We start from the raw sequence: 14,511 nt of genomic DNA, 5'->3' as shown, positions 1-14,511 counted from the left end.
ATAATGTACATAATGACAGATGAGTATATTGTAAAATAACATCAATCAAAAGGCAAAAAAAAAACTAAATGTGATATAGTTGTTTCTGGCATAACAACAAGCACTTTGTGCATCAAATATCTCAAACAATAAGATTTAAAAAGAGTGTAATTCATACTATTCGAGTTAAATGAATTGTAATCAAGTCGTTAAATGTTGGCAAGTCATTTATCTTTCTGATTTTACTTACTTTTCCCATGCCTGCAATCTTAGAGCTTCAAATACGTTCGGACATATTGTTAAGTTGTGTGAAGAATAGAATAGAACACAAATAGTTTGTAGCAATATAATGTTCAAATTTAGGGAAAAAAGAAAATAAAGAGTATAAATTCAAAACATGCATCCACAGAAAAAAACTTTGTGAATGTAGAAGAACTAATAGACCTAGCAAAGCTAATGTTTGTTAACAGGGAAAGAATAGTTGAAAACTCACGATTGAGAAAAAAGAAGGTTGTAAACACAAGAGACGTCGGTGAACTCCAAAAGAAAGCTCCGCAGTCATGGCGATGAAATTAAGGCAAAGTGAATTCTGAGTAATCAAAGGGAAGGCATGTGTTATACTTGTACATGTGTCATGAATAGAGTGAATCATCAGATGGCACCAAAGGTACTTGCAATGCAACAAATAGTACAAATTTTAATAGCCATGTTCCTACACCCAACTTTCATTTCTAAATAAGGCTAAAAATAAACTATAATTACAACATATATAAAATAAAGATAGTTTATATAATCCCACTTCACTTATAGTTACAAACTTAAAGAATTAGGAAATTAAATATATATGCAATACATATGGTGATGAACTTTTGAGAATGAAACAGTTCAACTTTCTTTAGTGTAAGATTAACCTGCTATGTTTTATAGCAGACTTCAAACACTAAAAGATATAATTACATGGTTGAGAAACCACGAAAGACAAAGCAGAAGCACCAAAAAGAGTCCAAATCTAACACTAAAGACTCAAAGCACATGATAACATACAGTACTGTGAATAATTTATTTAACTACTATCATCTTGCACATTCATTCTACCTTTTCAATTATAATGAAAAGGCCATCAGATAACTCTTAATTCCCAAAGAGATTATGAGACTCCAACTTTCATAATTAGCAATTCAGCCTTTTAAGGCTCATCCACAATCATCCTTCGCTAGATCATGCTCAACTATGTAATTATGGAGTCCAATGTAAGATGAAGGAGGATTGAAAATCAAGAAATTCAAGTTGGTATTTATAACCGTTAACCATTGTGCTAGTTTCTCTATATAAATGTCATCATGTTGGATGTTCCTAAAATCACAATTACTAATCATCTACACGTAAGGTATTCTAATAAATCAAATGACCAAGATATGGAAGAACTCATTATATGTAGCTTTCAAGAAAACAATTTAAATAGGCATAATACATAAATATGCCCTTTAACTTGGTCTCAACAGATATTTATGCCCTTCAACTTTAGTTCTGCACAAGTAGACACTTAAACTTGTATAAAATTGAACAAATAGACATATACACTTTACTTCTTGAATTATACTTAGTTTAGTGAGTCCTCACATTGAAAAGGCTTCTACACACATCTCCATAATTGAAAATGATAATAGTTAAAATTCATTAAAAAAATAAAAAACGAAAAAAAGACAATATATAACCTCCTCACAAAGTAAAAAAAATAACATAAGATATGAGTAAAAATAAAATAGGAGATAATATTTCTAGAACTTTTTAAATTTATGAGTGATCATAAAAGAACAATTTTTTTTATCAAATTGTAGATAAATATTTATTGTTCAATCGTGATTAGGTGATATGTATTTTCACTTTACTTTATACTTTTTAAGATTAAGATGTGTTTGGTGTGAAAATATACATATATAAAATATATGGCATTTTCAGGCATCAAACACTAAAAATTATATCTCAAGCCCATTAAAGGAAGCAATAACTCTTTTACTATGTTTATTTTTTTTGTTTCGATGGTTTGCAGCACCAGCATTGTTGGGTGGACGTTCATGCAGGGGCGGAGGCAGCATTTAGGGGTTCTTTCGAATCCCCTTCGATGGAAAATATTACTATTTATATATGGTTAAAATTATTTTTTAGATATGTATAATAGATATCGAACCCCCTTTCACTAGTTCATGTGTTTACTTCTCAGATTTTGAACCCCCTTATTAAAAATTCGGGCTCCGCCACTGCGTTCATGTTGTGCATTGGCTTTAATGCATCAATAAGGTTTGTTTGTGTGACACTTTTCATTTTTTACTATTCAAATAACGTAAAATTTTATCAATATCATGAAAGTATATTTTTTGATCAAGTTAATACGAGAAGAATTATAATTTAAATAATATTTTTTGAATGTATAAATTTTAAGTTTAGAAATATCACGATTTAAAAATTACGCCCTCCATTCCTATTTATATGCCGTTCTTACTAAAATGAAGGAAGAGGTGGTGGTGTTGGTGGCCATAGAAATGAAGGAAATGATGGTGACAATAGAAAGGGTGGGGACGGAGATGGCGGCCAAAAAAGAAGGGGAGGAGTGGGGAAAATAAGATCTTTATGTAAATAATAAAACTTAAGGATTTTAAATTTAACGTCATTAATACTAATCTTAAAATTATCACATCTACTCAATAATTAAGACTCGTGTCACTTTTTTTAGTTTTGAAACTTTATTGTCACCTATAATCACTTTTCCCAAGTAATCATCTAAGAGATATCAACCCGATTATCAATGGAGTAAAGTAATAAACCTAAAAAAAAATGAAATTGTTCTTTTTGGGTGCAATGTAAGGGTGTCAAATGAACTAGGAGCAGGGCACCCCCGAACAACAAAATTTTCAGTCCTAGTGGTATCAATTACTTCACTTTTAATTGGGACAATACTTACGATAGCACTTTTTGTTGCCCGAATTTGATATCCTCCTTTGTTTACGAAAAGTTTTGAAGTTCAGTAAGCCGTGTATGAACTTACTCCTCCATTAGGAACTGTAATTATGCTTAACGGTCTTCAATCTACTCTTTTAGGTATATTTTCTTCATCTCAAAATACGTATCATATTTTATTAGATCAGTTCATTTAAAGGATAAATTGTGCAATTAAATTATATAAATATCTTCTTTGGAGTCACAATTTAAAATTAAATTTAGAGGAATTGATATAAATAATGTCCGCCAAAATAATTGCCAATAAATGTACATCGCTTGTATATTAATATTAATAATGGAGCAACAATTACAGGTGTGGCTATTGGAGCAGGTTGGCAAACACATGTAGCTTACATTAACATAGTATGCTACTATGTATTTGGTATTCCTTTGGGTCTTATTTTTAACTTTTCCCTCGACATGGGTGTTAAAGGTATTGTAATCTCTCTCCTTCTCTACAATAAAAACACAACTTATATTGGACTAATAAAAATGGATATTTCTTTTTCGAAAATCTAAAGTACAAACTAATCTCTGTTCTTCCACTCATTCAATATTGACTTGACATAATAAAAAAGGTAAATTAGGAACAAAATGATAAATTATTTCTTGATTTTTCAAATTGGACAAGTAAAAGTAAATATATATATTTTTGGTATATTAGACAGAGAGAGTATTTCATTAAGGGTAAGGGGAATATTAAAATAAAGTTATTTCTAATTATAGAAAGATACTGCTCCATGTATATCCTTGACGGAGGGAGGGAACTTTTAAGTTAAGTGGATGGAGGCATTAAGGGTAAAAGGGAATTTTAAAATTAAGTAGACAGAGACATATTTTGTCACGATCTGATTCACTGGGCTATGCAAGCACCTACTCTAACACCTAGGTAGGAGAATCGTTATCACACATACAATCATGCACAATCACAAACAACATGAACAATAACACTTCCACAAGTAACATAACTGATTCATTATATGAGATTATCAACTTATTATCATTATATATGCATTCATATATTCTCCCCATTATACATACCCATGTGATACAACAAGCAGTAAAGATAAATACCTATATCTATTGGACAACACAAATCATCCTAACAAGGAAACTCAAAGCTAAACAAGACTAAAGAGTCACCCCTAGCCATTATCTCATCTCCTGCTTTAATAGTAATAACAATAACCTATAACCATTCAGACTCTATGTTCAAAGGTCTATGCATGCAATCTCTAAACATTTACAAGATATAATGTAGTAAAACCGATTTAACTACTCAGTTGAAGGAAATCTAGCCTACTTGAGCGTCAAGCATCAACTGATGAACTTCTGACTCCGTGAGAGCAAACCATGATGAACAAGAACCGGAATTCCTTAGGTTCTTACCTAACTTGCGCAATAATTCTCGCCCCCCCCCCCCCCCCCCCCCCCCCCCCCCCCCCCCCCCCCTCCCCCCNCCCCCCCCTCATTGCTCCCTTTCCCCGTGTGCATTTGGAAGGTTTTTTGGAGTAGTCCTCATCTATTTTCCCCTTTCAAAAGTGAGAGGAAAGTATAAGACTACACATTAATTAGGTTGTAGAATTTTCGTCAGCCCTCTACAGCGGCACCACCATAGTGAGAAGCCTCATGCTACGGCGGGCAAACGTCAACCTGACCCAAAAATCATCGTGTGCTCAAATTAGATGCCTTTAGTAACAACAGATCAAATCGTTACATTTTTAGAGTGTGATACACCTCTTAAGAAAAGTAATTCATGATATTAGTTAAAGGATAATTTGTCTATATTATTCTTTTGTTTCTTCCCAAACTTTTTTAAAAACTAGATATGTAGTTGAAAAACTCATTGAATAAAAGATAATTTTGGAAAGAAATAATTAATACATTTTTAATTTTTTAAAAATTCATTCATTTTTGGAACATAGATAAAGTGTCTGAAATTCATTTATTTTGGATCGAGGAAGTACAAAGTCAAAACAATGTTGGGAACATTATTATATATGGTTCTTATCTTTTCTTTTGGTTTGTATTTATATTTATATATTTATATACTATAAATGGCAGGGCATGTGGACCGGAATGTTGTTAGGAACAACACTTCAAACCAGTATTCTTATTCTCATGATTTCCAAAACTAACTGGAATAAAGAGGTAATGTCTTGCAAACCCATCATGTATAATAGTGTTTTTAAAAGAAAAATATTGTTTAATCATTTCCATTATTATGTGAGCCTGTTTGATCATGTTTTTGAAAGATCAAGAGTTTTTTTTTTACTTTCAAAAAATGCTTAATTTAAAGAACAAGGTGTCTATCCGAGATTTTGTAAAGAAAATAATTGTTTAAATGAATATAGTTTATATATTATTAGGAAAATGAATCTTATCGTTATTTAAATGAAAATTAATGATATGTTACTATGATCATATTAGAAAAAACAAACGTGTTTATACAAAAAAGGAACAATATGTTTATCAGAAAAAATGCAATTTTGACCCAAATGTAACAATAAGAACATTTTGGATTAAAATATTAACGACAAAAGCATTTTTGGATCAAAGTATTAACAAAGGATATTATTATTCAATTTCACATAATGTAAGTACAATCTTTACCTTTTTACGTTGAAAAATATAACTTAATAGGTACCAAACAAAGCTTACTTCCTACTGTACATGAAAATGTTATCAATGTACTTCATTTTCCCACTTGCTGCAGGCTTCCGTTGCTGAGAAAGGGTAAAAGAATGGAGAGGTAGCAAATGATTAAGGACTTATTTGGACATGATTTAAATTAAGTTGAAAAGAAGTTGAAATTTTGTTTGGACAAATTATTTGAATTTTTAAGTTATATTTTTTGATAAACATTAAAACTCTTTAATTTATTAAAACTATCAAAATTTTCTCAATTCTTGTACGAACTTATCAAATGAGCAAATCATGCATGTCTCATAGAAAAAGTATCAGAATATCCTAAGTCGCCGCATTAATAAATTACATATCTTCATATTTCTTGTATAAATAAATGTTTATGATTGCATGTTATAACAAATTTTCAAAACACATAATTTTATAAAGATTTATCGATCGAATTAATCAACAATAATGTTAACTAACTATTCTTTAATATTATCCTTACACATTATATAAATAATTTCTTCTCAATATTTTAAAAAAAAATTAAAAGTGATAGATAGTTTTTTCAAAGGATAATACTCAACAAAATAGAATTATCCTTAATGTTTCTCTACTCATTTATCACTCAAATTCTACAACTCATTGGCCAACCTATTGAGAATTTGAGATTGTAGAATGGTGTCATAGACTTAGACTCCAACTAAGCGTACTTGACAGATTGTTCACGTTTTTACTATATCAAGTCAACTAAAACTCCAAGAATCGCTAAGAGAAATAAAAAAAGAACACAAGAGAATTGTTAGGAAGAATTTTGTAGAGATTTTAATTAATTTTTGCTTGATGATTTTTCATATGGATGTTCCTCTATTTATACGGTTAACTTAGGGACTAATATGCAAATAATAATTACTATGCAAGTTTCTCCGTAATTATATTTAGATCTATTTTCTAGATCTCTCTACATAACTAGAATATTCTAGGACCTTCTATGCAATTCTATAATCTTCCTTGAGAAATCTCTATATTTCTCAGGGAAAAGTCTTTCTCCTATGTAAGTCATCCACATGAGCAACATTTAGGCCATATGATATTTGTGTGACACTTATATGACATGATGATGTGACGGATCATCACAATGGGCAAGTACATTTCTCTTTGGATGATTCCTCAACTATTTGCCCATGCAATGAGCTTCCCTATTCAAAAATTCTTCCTCAAAGGTGAAGGATGAGGAGAATCGAATGTATAATATGTACTTTTTATTGGCGATTTTTGTAACACCCCAGAAATTTTTTTGAACTAAGACTCGAACCGTTCATCGTAGTGAGTGAGATTTTACCGAGGAATTAAAATTTCTTAAGTGTTAAGGTCACTAGATGTAGCACCTTGAGTTCCAAAAAGAATTAAATTGGAAATAGCAAAATCTGAAATCTTACAAGTTAACCTAAGTATGAGTTTTGGGTTGACTTCAAATGACCATAACTCCTAGCTCAGGATGATTTAGGCGTTCTATCAGTTACCGTAGGAAACATCTTTGAATTATCTTTCCAACGCCGCCGAGTTTGATAAGTTTCGAGGTCAGATGAGTGAGCTATGGCCTTTTGAAGTTAGGCTGTCCAGTTAAAGAAAGTCAAAACCGGGTTTTAGAGGGGTATTTTGGTCTTTTCCTTACCAAAACAGATTTAATTCGTTTTTAGTAATATTTTAGGGGTCTAATCTGATTAGGTTCAGTTTTATAATTCTAAAATACACCTAGGGTTTTAGTTGAGAGTTCAAGAAGAGAAAAGAGGAGAAAGAGGAGAAAAGAGGAGAGGATCAAGCGTTCGTCGAGATTTTTGCGTGTTGTAGCGGATTTTCGCCATGGATTTGATCCCTAAGAGGTATGTAAGCTTCCATAGTGTTGGGTTCTTTCACCCACACGCCAATCATGATTTATTCAGCGTAATTTCGTTCTTGAAATTTAAGGATTTAAGTTCTTGATGAGTTCTTGAAGTTTATTAAGTTTTGAAGTAAGATTCTGCTTAGGTCAACTTTAAACGACCATATCTCTTAGAATATTAAGAGTTACGTGAGCCATAACCTATCCAATTAAAGGTAATTGAATCTACTTTCCAACCCCACCAATTTCACGTCAATCCAATATCTGAGTAAAAAGTTATGACTATTTTAGTAACCTATACAGTGCTGTTACGAATTAGCCGACGGGAAAATATTGAAAATAATCGGTTTTTGTCTTTTTACCTCCAAGAAAACCATCAACGAATTTCTTGACTAATAAAAAGCTCAAAACAATCAGATTTTCATCTTCACTCATGAAAATCATAATTTTTGGCTATAGAGATTTTAAGAAACTAACTCGAGAATCTCAAGAAAGGTCTTCTTGATTGTTTACCTTCAAGCTAGGGTTTCAAGGCTTCTAATCAAGTTCTTCTTCAAGATTCTTAAAGATTCTTCAAGATTCTTCAATAATCTTGTTCTTCTAGGTATGTAAGGCTATCATAGTGTTGGACTAGTTCGTCCTCACACCCTACATCTACTTTCAGATCAGTAAAAGAGTAATCTAGGAAACTTTCCCTAGATTTGAGTATTCTTGAGATAAGTTGATTTTGAGTTCTTGAATTCACGTTTCTTTTAAAAGTTATATTCCTAATTATCGAATAGCTATATTGTTATTGAGATCCTTCATATCATGAATCATAACTCTTGAATTCATAATTCAAATTCAAGAGAGAGTTAAGAGTAGAGTTCAAGGAAGCCTTTGAGTTCAATTGTGAATCCTTTGAGATCAACTATCGATTTGAACTAAGTTTTGAGGAAGTAAGTCAGAGAATGAGAAGAGTCACATACATGAGTTTCATAATGTTATGTAGACCTACGAGTCAAGTCGTTCATGCCCATAAATTCCGCATGAACTCCAGAAGTTGAGTATCTTTGAGAGGAGTAGTATCTTCAAGTTCTAAGTCTTGAGTATTGAGTTCCTAATCCCCTTTGAGATTATATTTCTAAGCATGGGACTATTACATGTTACCCATAAAGTCTTTGAGTTGAATTGTTCATGCCCATAATTCCGCATGAATCCTATAAGTCGAGCAGTCTTGAGAAGAGAAGTATCTTTGAGTCTTTGAGTTGAGTCGTTCATGCTTATAATTCCGCACGAACCCTCTGAGTTGAGCATTCTTGAAATTAGTAATATCATTGAAGTTCTTGAGTTCCAAGTATTTGAGTTCTATCTATGGTTATTGAAAACCTTGCATTGAGTAGTTCATGTCCATAATTCGGTATGAACCATATTTTAAGAAGTCTTTTACAAACGTTTTAACTTTGTTTTAAGACTTAAGTTTTGAGTTCAGTAAAGAGTAAAGAGTAAAGTTTGAAGTCTTTTTCTTCAAAAGTATATGGGGACTAAGTATTCCCAAAGAGTTTATAAATGTTTTCACATTTAAATAAGAACGGAAACTGAGATTTCCAAAGGGCCTTCGGGCTAGTTTTCAGAAAAGAGTAATAGCTTTCTAAATGAAGCAAGCAGGGAAACTGAGATTTCCAAGATAGCCTTTGAGCTAAGTTTTTGAGCAATTATCTCAAATCAGCAGAAAGAAGTATGTTTTTAAAACATAAGAGCTAGTATATTTTTGGGAGTAGTATTGAGCACCGATATGGGGGAGAGTTTAGACAACTCACAGCCTCCATAAACCATGTAGCCACCATGGGTAGAAAAGGGTCATACTTTTTAGATGAACCTTTTTCGAAATAGACTAGTGGATCCATTAGGCAGTTCAGGTCCTATACCTTTGGCCGGGTATAGGATGCGCTGGCAGCGTGAGGTAGATCGCTGTATCATCACTATAGCTCTTATGTGATGGTTGTCGGTTAGAGAAACTCCCACAGAAGTTATTGTATTTTTATATACATCAGTTTATTGTATTTTTATATACATTTCAGAGTTATGTTGTATCCTTGCATACACACAGATTTGACAGCATGTTTTTAAACAGTTTGTTTCTTTATATTGCACTTGTTTTAAATTGCTTTATATTGAAATGAGTTCAGTCATATTTAGTTGAGTATTCAAAGTTGAGTATCCAGAGTCGAATATCATATCTTTGAGTCGAATATCATATCCTTGAGTTGAGTATCTAATCTCGGAGTTGAGTATCTTATCCTTGAGTACTTTTGAGTTGAGTAAGTTTGAGTAGATTTGAGTACCCTTGAGTATTTCTTGAGTTGAGTAAGTTTGAGAAGAGGTAAGTATGTTTCATTTCTATCAAGTCTCAAGCTTATGTTTATGTTTTAGAATTCCTCTTACATGCTCGTACATTCCACGTACTGAGCCATTTGGCCTGCATCTTCTCATGATGCAGACACAGGTATTCAGGATCATCAACAGGAGCTTCGTTGATACATCCGAGAGTTCGAGTTAGCTATGGTGAGCCTCCTTGCTTTCGGAGGATTTTATTTACCTTTCAGTTATATCAGTTGTTAGGATGTCGCGGGTCTTGTCCCGACTTCCATCTTTATCAGTTAGAGGCTTCATAGATAGTCAGTTGAGAAGTCTGTATCATTTATTTTATTAAATGTTTTAAAGACTAAAGTTGCCTTTTTATGGCGAGTTGTATATATTTTATTATACATAGTTTTCTTTGGACTTAAAGTTTGTATTTAAGTCTTATGAACTTTTATTTCAGTTTTTAAGCTTTGTATGCTTGAATCAGTTTTCCGCTTGTAGTCAGCCAGGATGAGGGTTCGCTTGGGGACCAGCAATGGTCTTCGAGTGCCGGCCACATCCAGGGTGTAGGCTCGGGTCGTGACAATTTTTTTTTTAAAAAAAAGAAAAGCTAAATACGCCATAAGTCAATTAATGATTTCAAAAGGATGTATTTGTGCATTTCGACCTTAATGCACATTGCGCAGGAAATAATTAACTTCTTGCGGTGACCTCATTTAATAAACAATTATGTACTCCCTTCGTCTTGATCCTATTTTCTTACACTTCCTTTAAGAAAATATTACTCCCTCCATTTTATATTAATTAAATTGTTTGAGGTATTTCACACCTTTTAAGAAAAGAAGATTAAGTCATAAATTAGGTATAACTTTCCACTTTTACCCTTATTAATTATTGTCAAATTTATGATTAAAACAACTAAACATTAATTAATAACTAATTCCACTACTAACTAATGAAGGGTAAAATTGGAAAACATTTTTAAAGTAGTCTAGAAAATTGAACAATTAAGTTAATTTGAAAAATGAAAAATGTCTCAACAATTCAATTAATATGAAAAGGAGGGAGTAATTAAGAAGTTTTTTTTTTTTACTATATTACCCTTATATATGTCTGAAAATATAATACTTTCTATATCTTCTATTAATTGATCATTATAATTTATACTAAAAAACTATCTCATATTAATTGATCACCTTACTAAATCAAGAAAGCATTAATTAAAAGTTTTCTATATTACCCTTGCAATTAAATCTTTTTTTAAAGTGTTCACATTTATTTGTAAAATTCCCGATAAGTTTATTAAGGGGTGAATTAGTAAAATTATCTTCTTATTTATGATTTTTTAAGTACCCTGCAAAATGGAAAGTGATCAACTAATATGGGACAAAGAGAATATGTTTCTAATAAATATTTATTTTATTGAGATGTTTGTACTTTATAGTCGTAAAAAACAAGTATAACTACTAAGAATAAAATAAAAATAATAATTAATGTTATCTTTAACTTCTAAAATAACAATAATTTGAGATAACTCATTTTAAAAATCAGGACAGACAATTTGAGATGGACAAGTCTAAAATGCAGGTAAATGAACAGGGAGTGAAGCAATCTAAAAGGAAGGACATGGATAAAAAAAAAAAAGAAGAGTAAACACAAGCAATCATGCTCCTTGTAACTTAAGGAGACTGATGTCACGTCCCGCCACACCACAGTTAAATTTTGCGTCCGGATAGGAGCGGAAGGGTCTAGAGTTGTGGAGAGGTTTTCGGAAGACTCTAGAACCCTTTAGATTATTCAAGAAGGCTAAAGAATTCCCTAGAATTCTCTAGAATAACTTAGAAGGCAATGGAAGGTCCTAGATAGTTTCCAAGAAAGCCTTAGAATTCTCTAGAATGTGTAGAGAATTCTAGAAGAGGGACTAGATATTTTCTTGGAAAGCTTTAGAATTTCCTAGAATTAGTAGAAGATTCTAGGGAGGGACCAAAGTGTAAATAATTTAGGGACTTGTAAAGTAAATATTAATTACATTTTAGTCCCTAGGAGGTAGTATAAATAGAGGTGCCCCTCATTTGCAAGGCACCAACCATCCAACCATCCAAGTTGTAAAGCATTATCCAAGCAATACAAAAGCCTTCTTTCAAAATTCTCTAAGTCTTCTTTTCGTTCTCTTAGCGATCTTAGTTTCAAAGGGCTTACTTGAGCTTACAAGATCGTGAAAGATTTGCGAGTAAGTTGTCAAGTGCCGCATGGAGCTTTAGTAAGACTCTAAGTCCGTGACAAAGTGGTATCAGAGCGAAGGTTTGATACTAAGGGAATAGCAATCGAAGGAGACGTGAACGCTGCTAGTACCACCAACGTCCATCCGGATGGTGGAAAGAGGAACCACAAGGGAAAGAAGCACCAAAAGAGTAATGAGGAAATGCTGCTGGATCCCACACCAAGCGAGGCGCTAACATTTCATCCACCTTCGACCACCGAAGCAAGTGACGATGAACGTGGCGAGGAGTCTATTGACGTCACCGCTGGAGAAGAATGGGTCGCAAGGGTTGAAGTGGCGAGGCAGGCCGTGGAGATATTAGGCCGGCGTTTGAACGTGGCTGATGGCAAGTTCAAGACTCTTGAGGACTTCACCTTTGAAGAGATCGAAAACATCCGAAAAGGGTTGGAGGGACGTCAGCGGGCTGAGTTTGAGATGAAGGAGGCTATCACTTCCTTGGAGTGTCGACTCATGGAGGCATTGAGCACGATTGAGACCATAAAGACCGAGATGAAAGCACTCAAGGAAGGTGGGGCAGCTGGAGGATCATCGTCGCTTGACCGAAACAAGGAGGCCAGGGTCGAGGCTCCCAAGCCACCTATGTTCAAAGGCGTCCGTGACGTGCAAGAGGTGGAGAATTTCCTTTGGCATTTGGAGAATTACTTCAAGTGCAACGGGCTGAAGAGCGACGAGAGTAAGATTAACACCGCTGTGTTGTATCTTTCGGAGATGGCCATGCTATGGTGGAGGCGCAAGGAGGCCGAGATAGGGAAGGGGACGTGCACCATCAACACCTGGGAGAAATTTCGGGAGGAGTTCAAGAAAGTCTTCTTCCCTAACAACATCATTTATGAGGCGAAGCGCAAGTTTAGGGAGCTAAAGCAAACGGGCAGCATCTGCGCATATGTGCAGAAATTCACTACCCTCACGCTTCAAATTCCTAACCTCACCGATGATGATATGTTGTTTCACTTCATGAATGGGCTACAAAATTAGGCCAGGACAGAGTTGGAACGTCGGCAAGTGAAGATCATAGATGAAGCCATCACGCAGGCCGAAGCTTTAACAGACTTCAGGCATGAGAAGCCCTATAGAGCCAGAGGAGAGGAGGCAAGAAGTAGTCATGACCATGGTAGGGGAGATCGTGGCAAAGACGAGGAGCAGCGGCTATATCCCAAGAAACATGACACATATAGGTCCGATGGCAAGAAGTTTGGACGTCATGGCAACACGGAGAGGAAGATAAAGGTTGCCAACAAAGGTGGCTGCTACATATGCGGCGGGCCGCATGGTCATACAAGGTGCCCCGAACTGAAGAGCCTTGGTGCTATCCTGCGAGAGCGAAAGGAGAAAAATGCACAGGAGCAAGGACAAGGCGCAGAGACGCCGCAGTTGGGCATGATAGGACTATGCGGAGCTGTAACACCCCGACTTTCAAAACGTCTAAATTAACTCGTATCTTCGTGGAAAGACAAGGAGGGTGAGTAATAAATTAAGAATGATGTGGTATGTCTTATTTTAAGTGTTCAAGTGTTGCATCTAAAGTTTTGAAGTTAGGTAAGTGGCAAAATAAAAGTTGGCGGAAGTTATCGTAACTTCTTAAAGGTTTCTCTGAAATTAGGGTCAAATGTCTTGGAGGTTTTCTCCCAATCTATAGAGAGTTATGGGGCCCATAAACTATTGAATCGAAGGTCTACTAGTCTAGTTTCCAACGCATCAAACTGTTCATTCATACGACTTCAGAATAGAGAGATATTCGCATTTTTGTGGGACTGCGCAAGCAGGCACGTGAGGTGGGGCCCTAGGTCGGTGGAAAGTTGTATATATCTTCTTCTTCGATTTTTTTCTTCATTTTAAGTTAAATATACAGAGAAAACATAGAAACCCATTTTTAGGATCAAGTGAAATATATATTTTCTCGACGTAAGTCCTTGACGAAAGTTGTTCTACGCGTTGAGCTCATCATCGTGGTATAATTTGTTTTATCGATTGCGTAGCATATCACATTTTAGTGTTGGGACAGCAGGGTTTTGAGTATATTTGAAGGTTTTGAGGTGAATTACGAACCTAAGATCGAGGTAAGACCCTTCTTTCATTGACTATAGCTTTTATAAGCAGCAAATAGCAATTTGCGACGGAAATACATATCTTTTATTGTATTGTCATGGTATCTTTTATGTTGTGTGTTGATTATGGTCCTACCTTGTTGTAGTATCGAGGGAGTTATGAGTTAAAGTCTTTAGGCCACGTGAATTTAGCGAAAAAGGTATGTTAAGGCTATTCTCTTCCTATGGCATGTTTCCTTAAAGCTTAGGAGCAATGTAATTGAGTTGTTATCGTTGTTATACTTATAGCTATTATTCTTGATTGTTGGCTGCTCGAGTGCGTATAATCCTCTCTTATCGAGATTCTTATTCAG

At 34.2% G+C, this 14,511-nt stretch overlaps 1 protein-coding gene and 1 pseudogene across 3 annotated transcripts in view; both read left to right on the top strand.

The window, feature by feature from the left end:
• Window positions 1-14,511, top strand: part of LOC125875987 (protein DETOXIFICATION 32-like) — a 133,786-nt pseudogene that overhangs the window by 93,894 nt on the left and 25,381 nt on the right.
• Window positions 1-14,511, top strand: part of LOC125875986 (protein DETOXIFICATION 29-like) — a 114,592-nt gene that overhangs the window by 74,832 nt on the left and 25,249 nt on the right. Inside the window, exons 7-8 of one of the 3 annotated variants that reach the window (XM_049557076.1) lie at window positions 5,041-5,127; window positions 5,693-5,728. In XM_049557076.1, the coding sequence (XP_049413033.1) occupies window positions 5,041-5,127; window positions 5,693-5,716 (111 nt within the window). In that variant the 3' untranslated portion in view covers window positions 5,717-5,728. Of the gene's footprint in view, window positions 1-5,040; window positions 5,128-5,692; window positions 5,755-14,511 lie in introns of those variants that run through there. The other 2 variants (XM_049557072.1, XM_049557074.1) reach the window with 2 other exon arrangements.

This window comes from Solanum stenotomum, chromosome 9 (genome assembly GCF_019186545.1).
Source record: "Solanum stenotomum isolate F172 chromosome 9, ASM1918654v1, whole genome shotgun sequence".
NCBI classification, from domain to species: Eukaryota; Viridiplantae; Streptophyta; class Magnoliopsida; order Solanales; family Solanaceae; genus Solanum; species Solanum stenotomum.
Note: the sequence above shows the minus strand (reverse complement) of the source record. Positions and strands in the feature narration are given on the sequence as shown.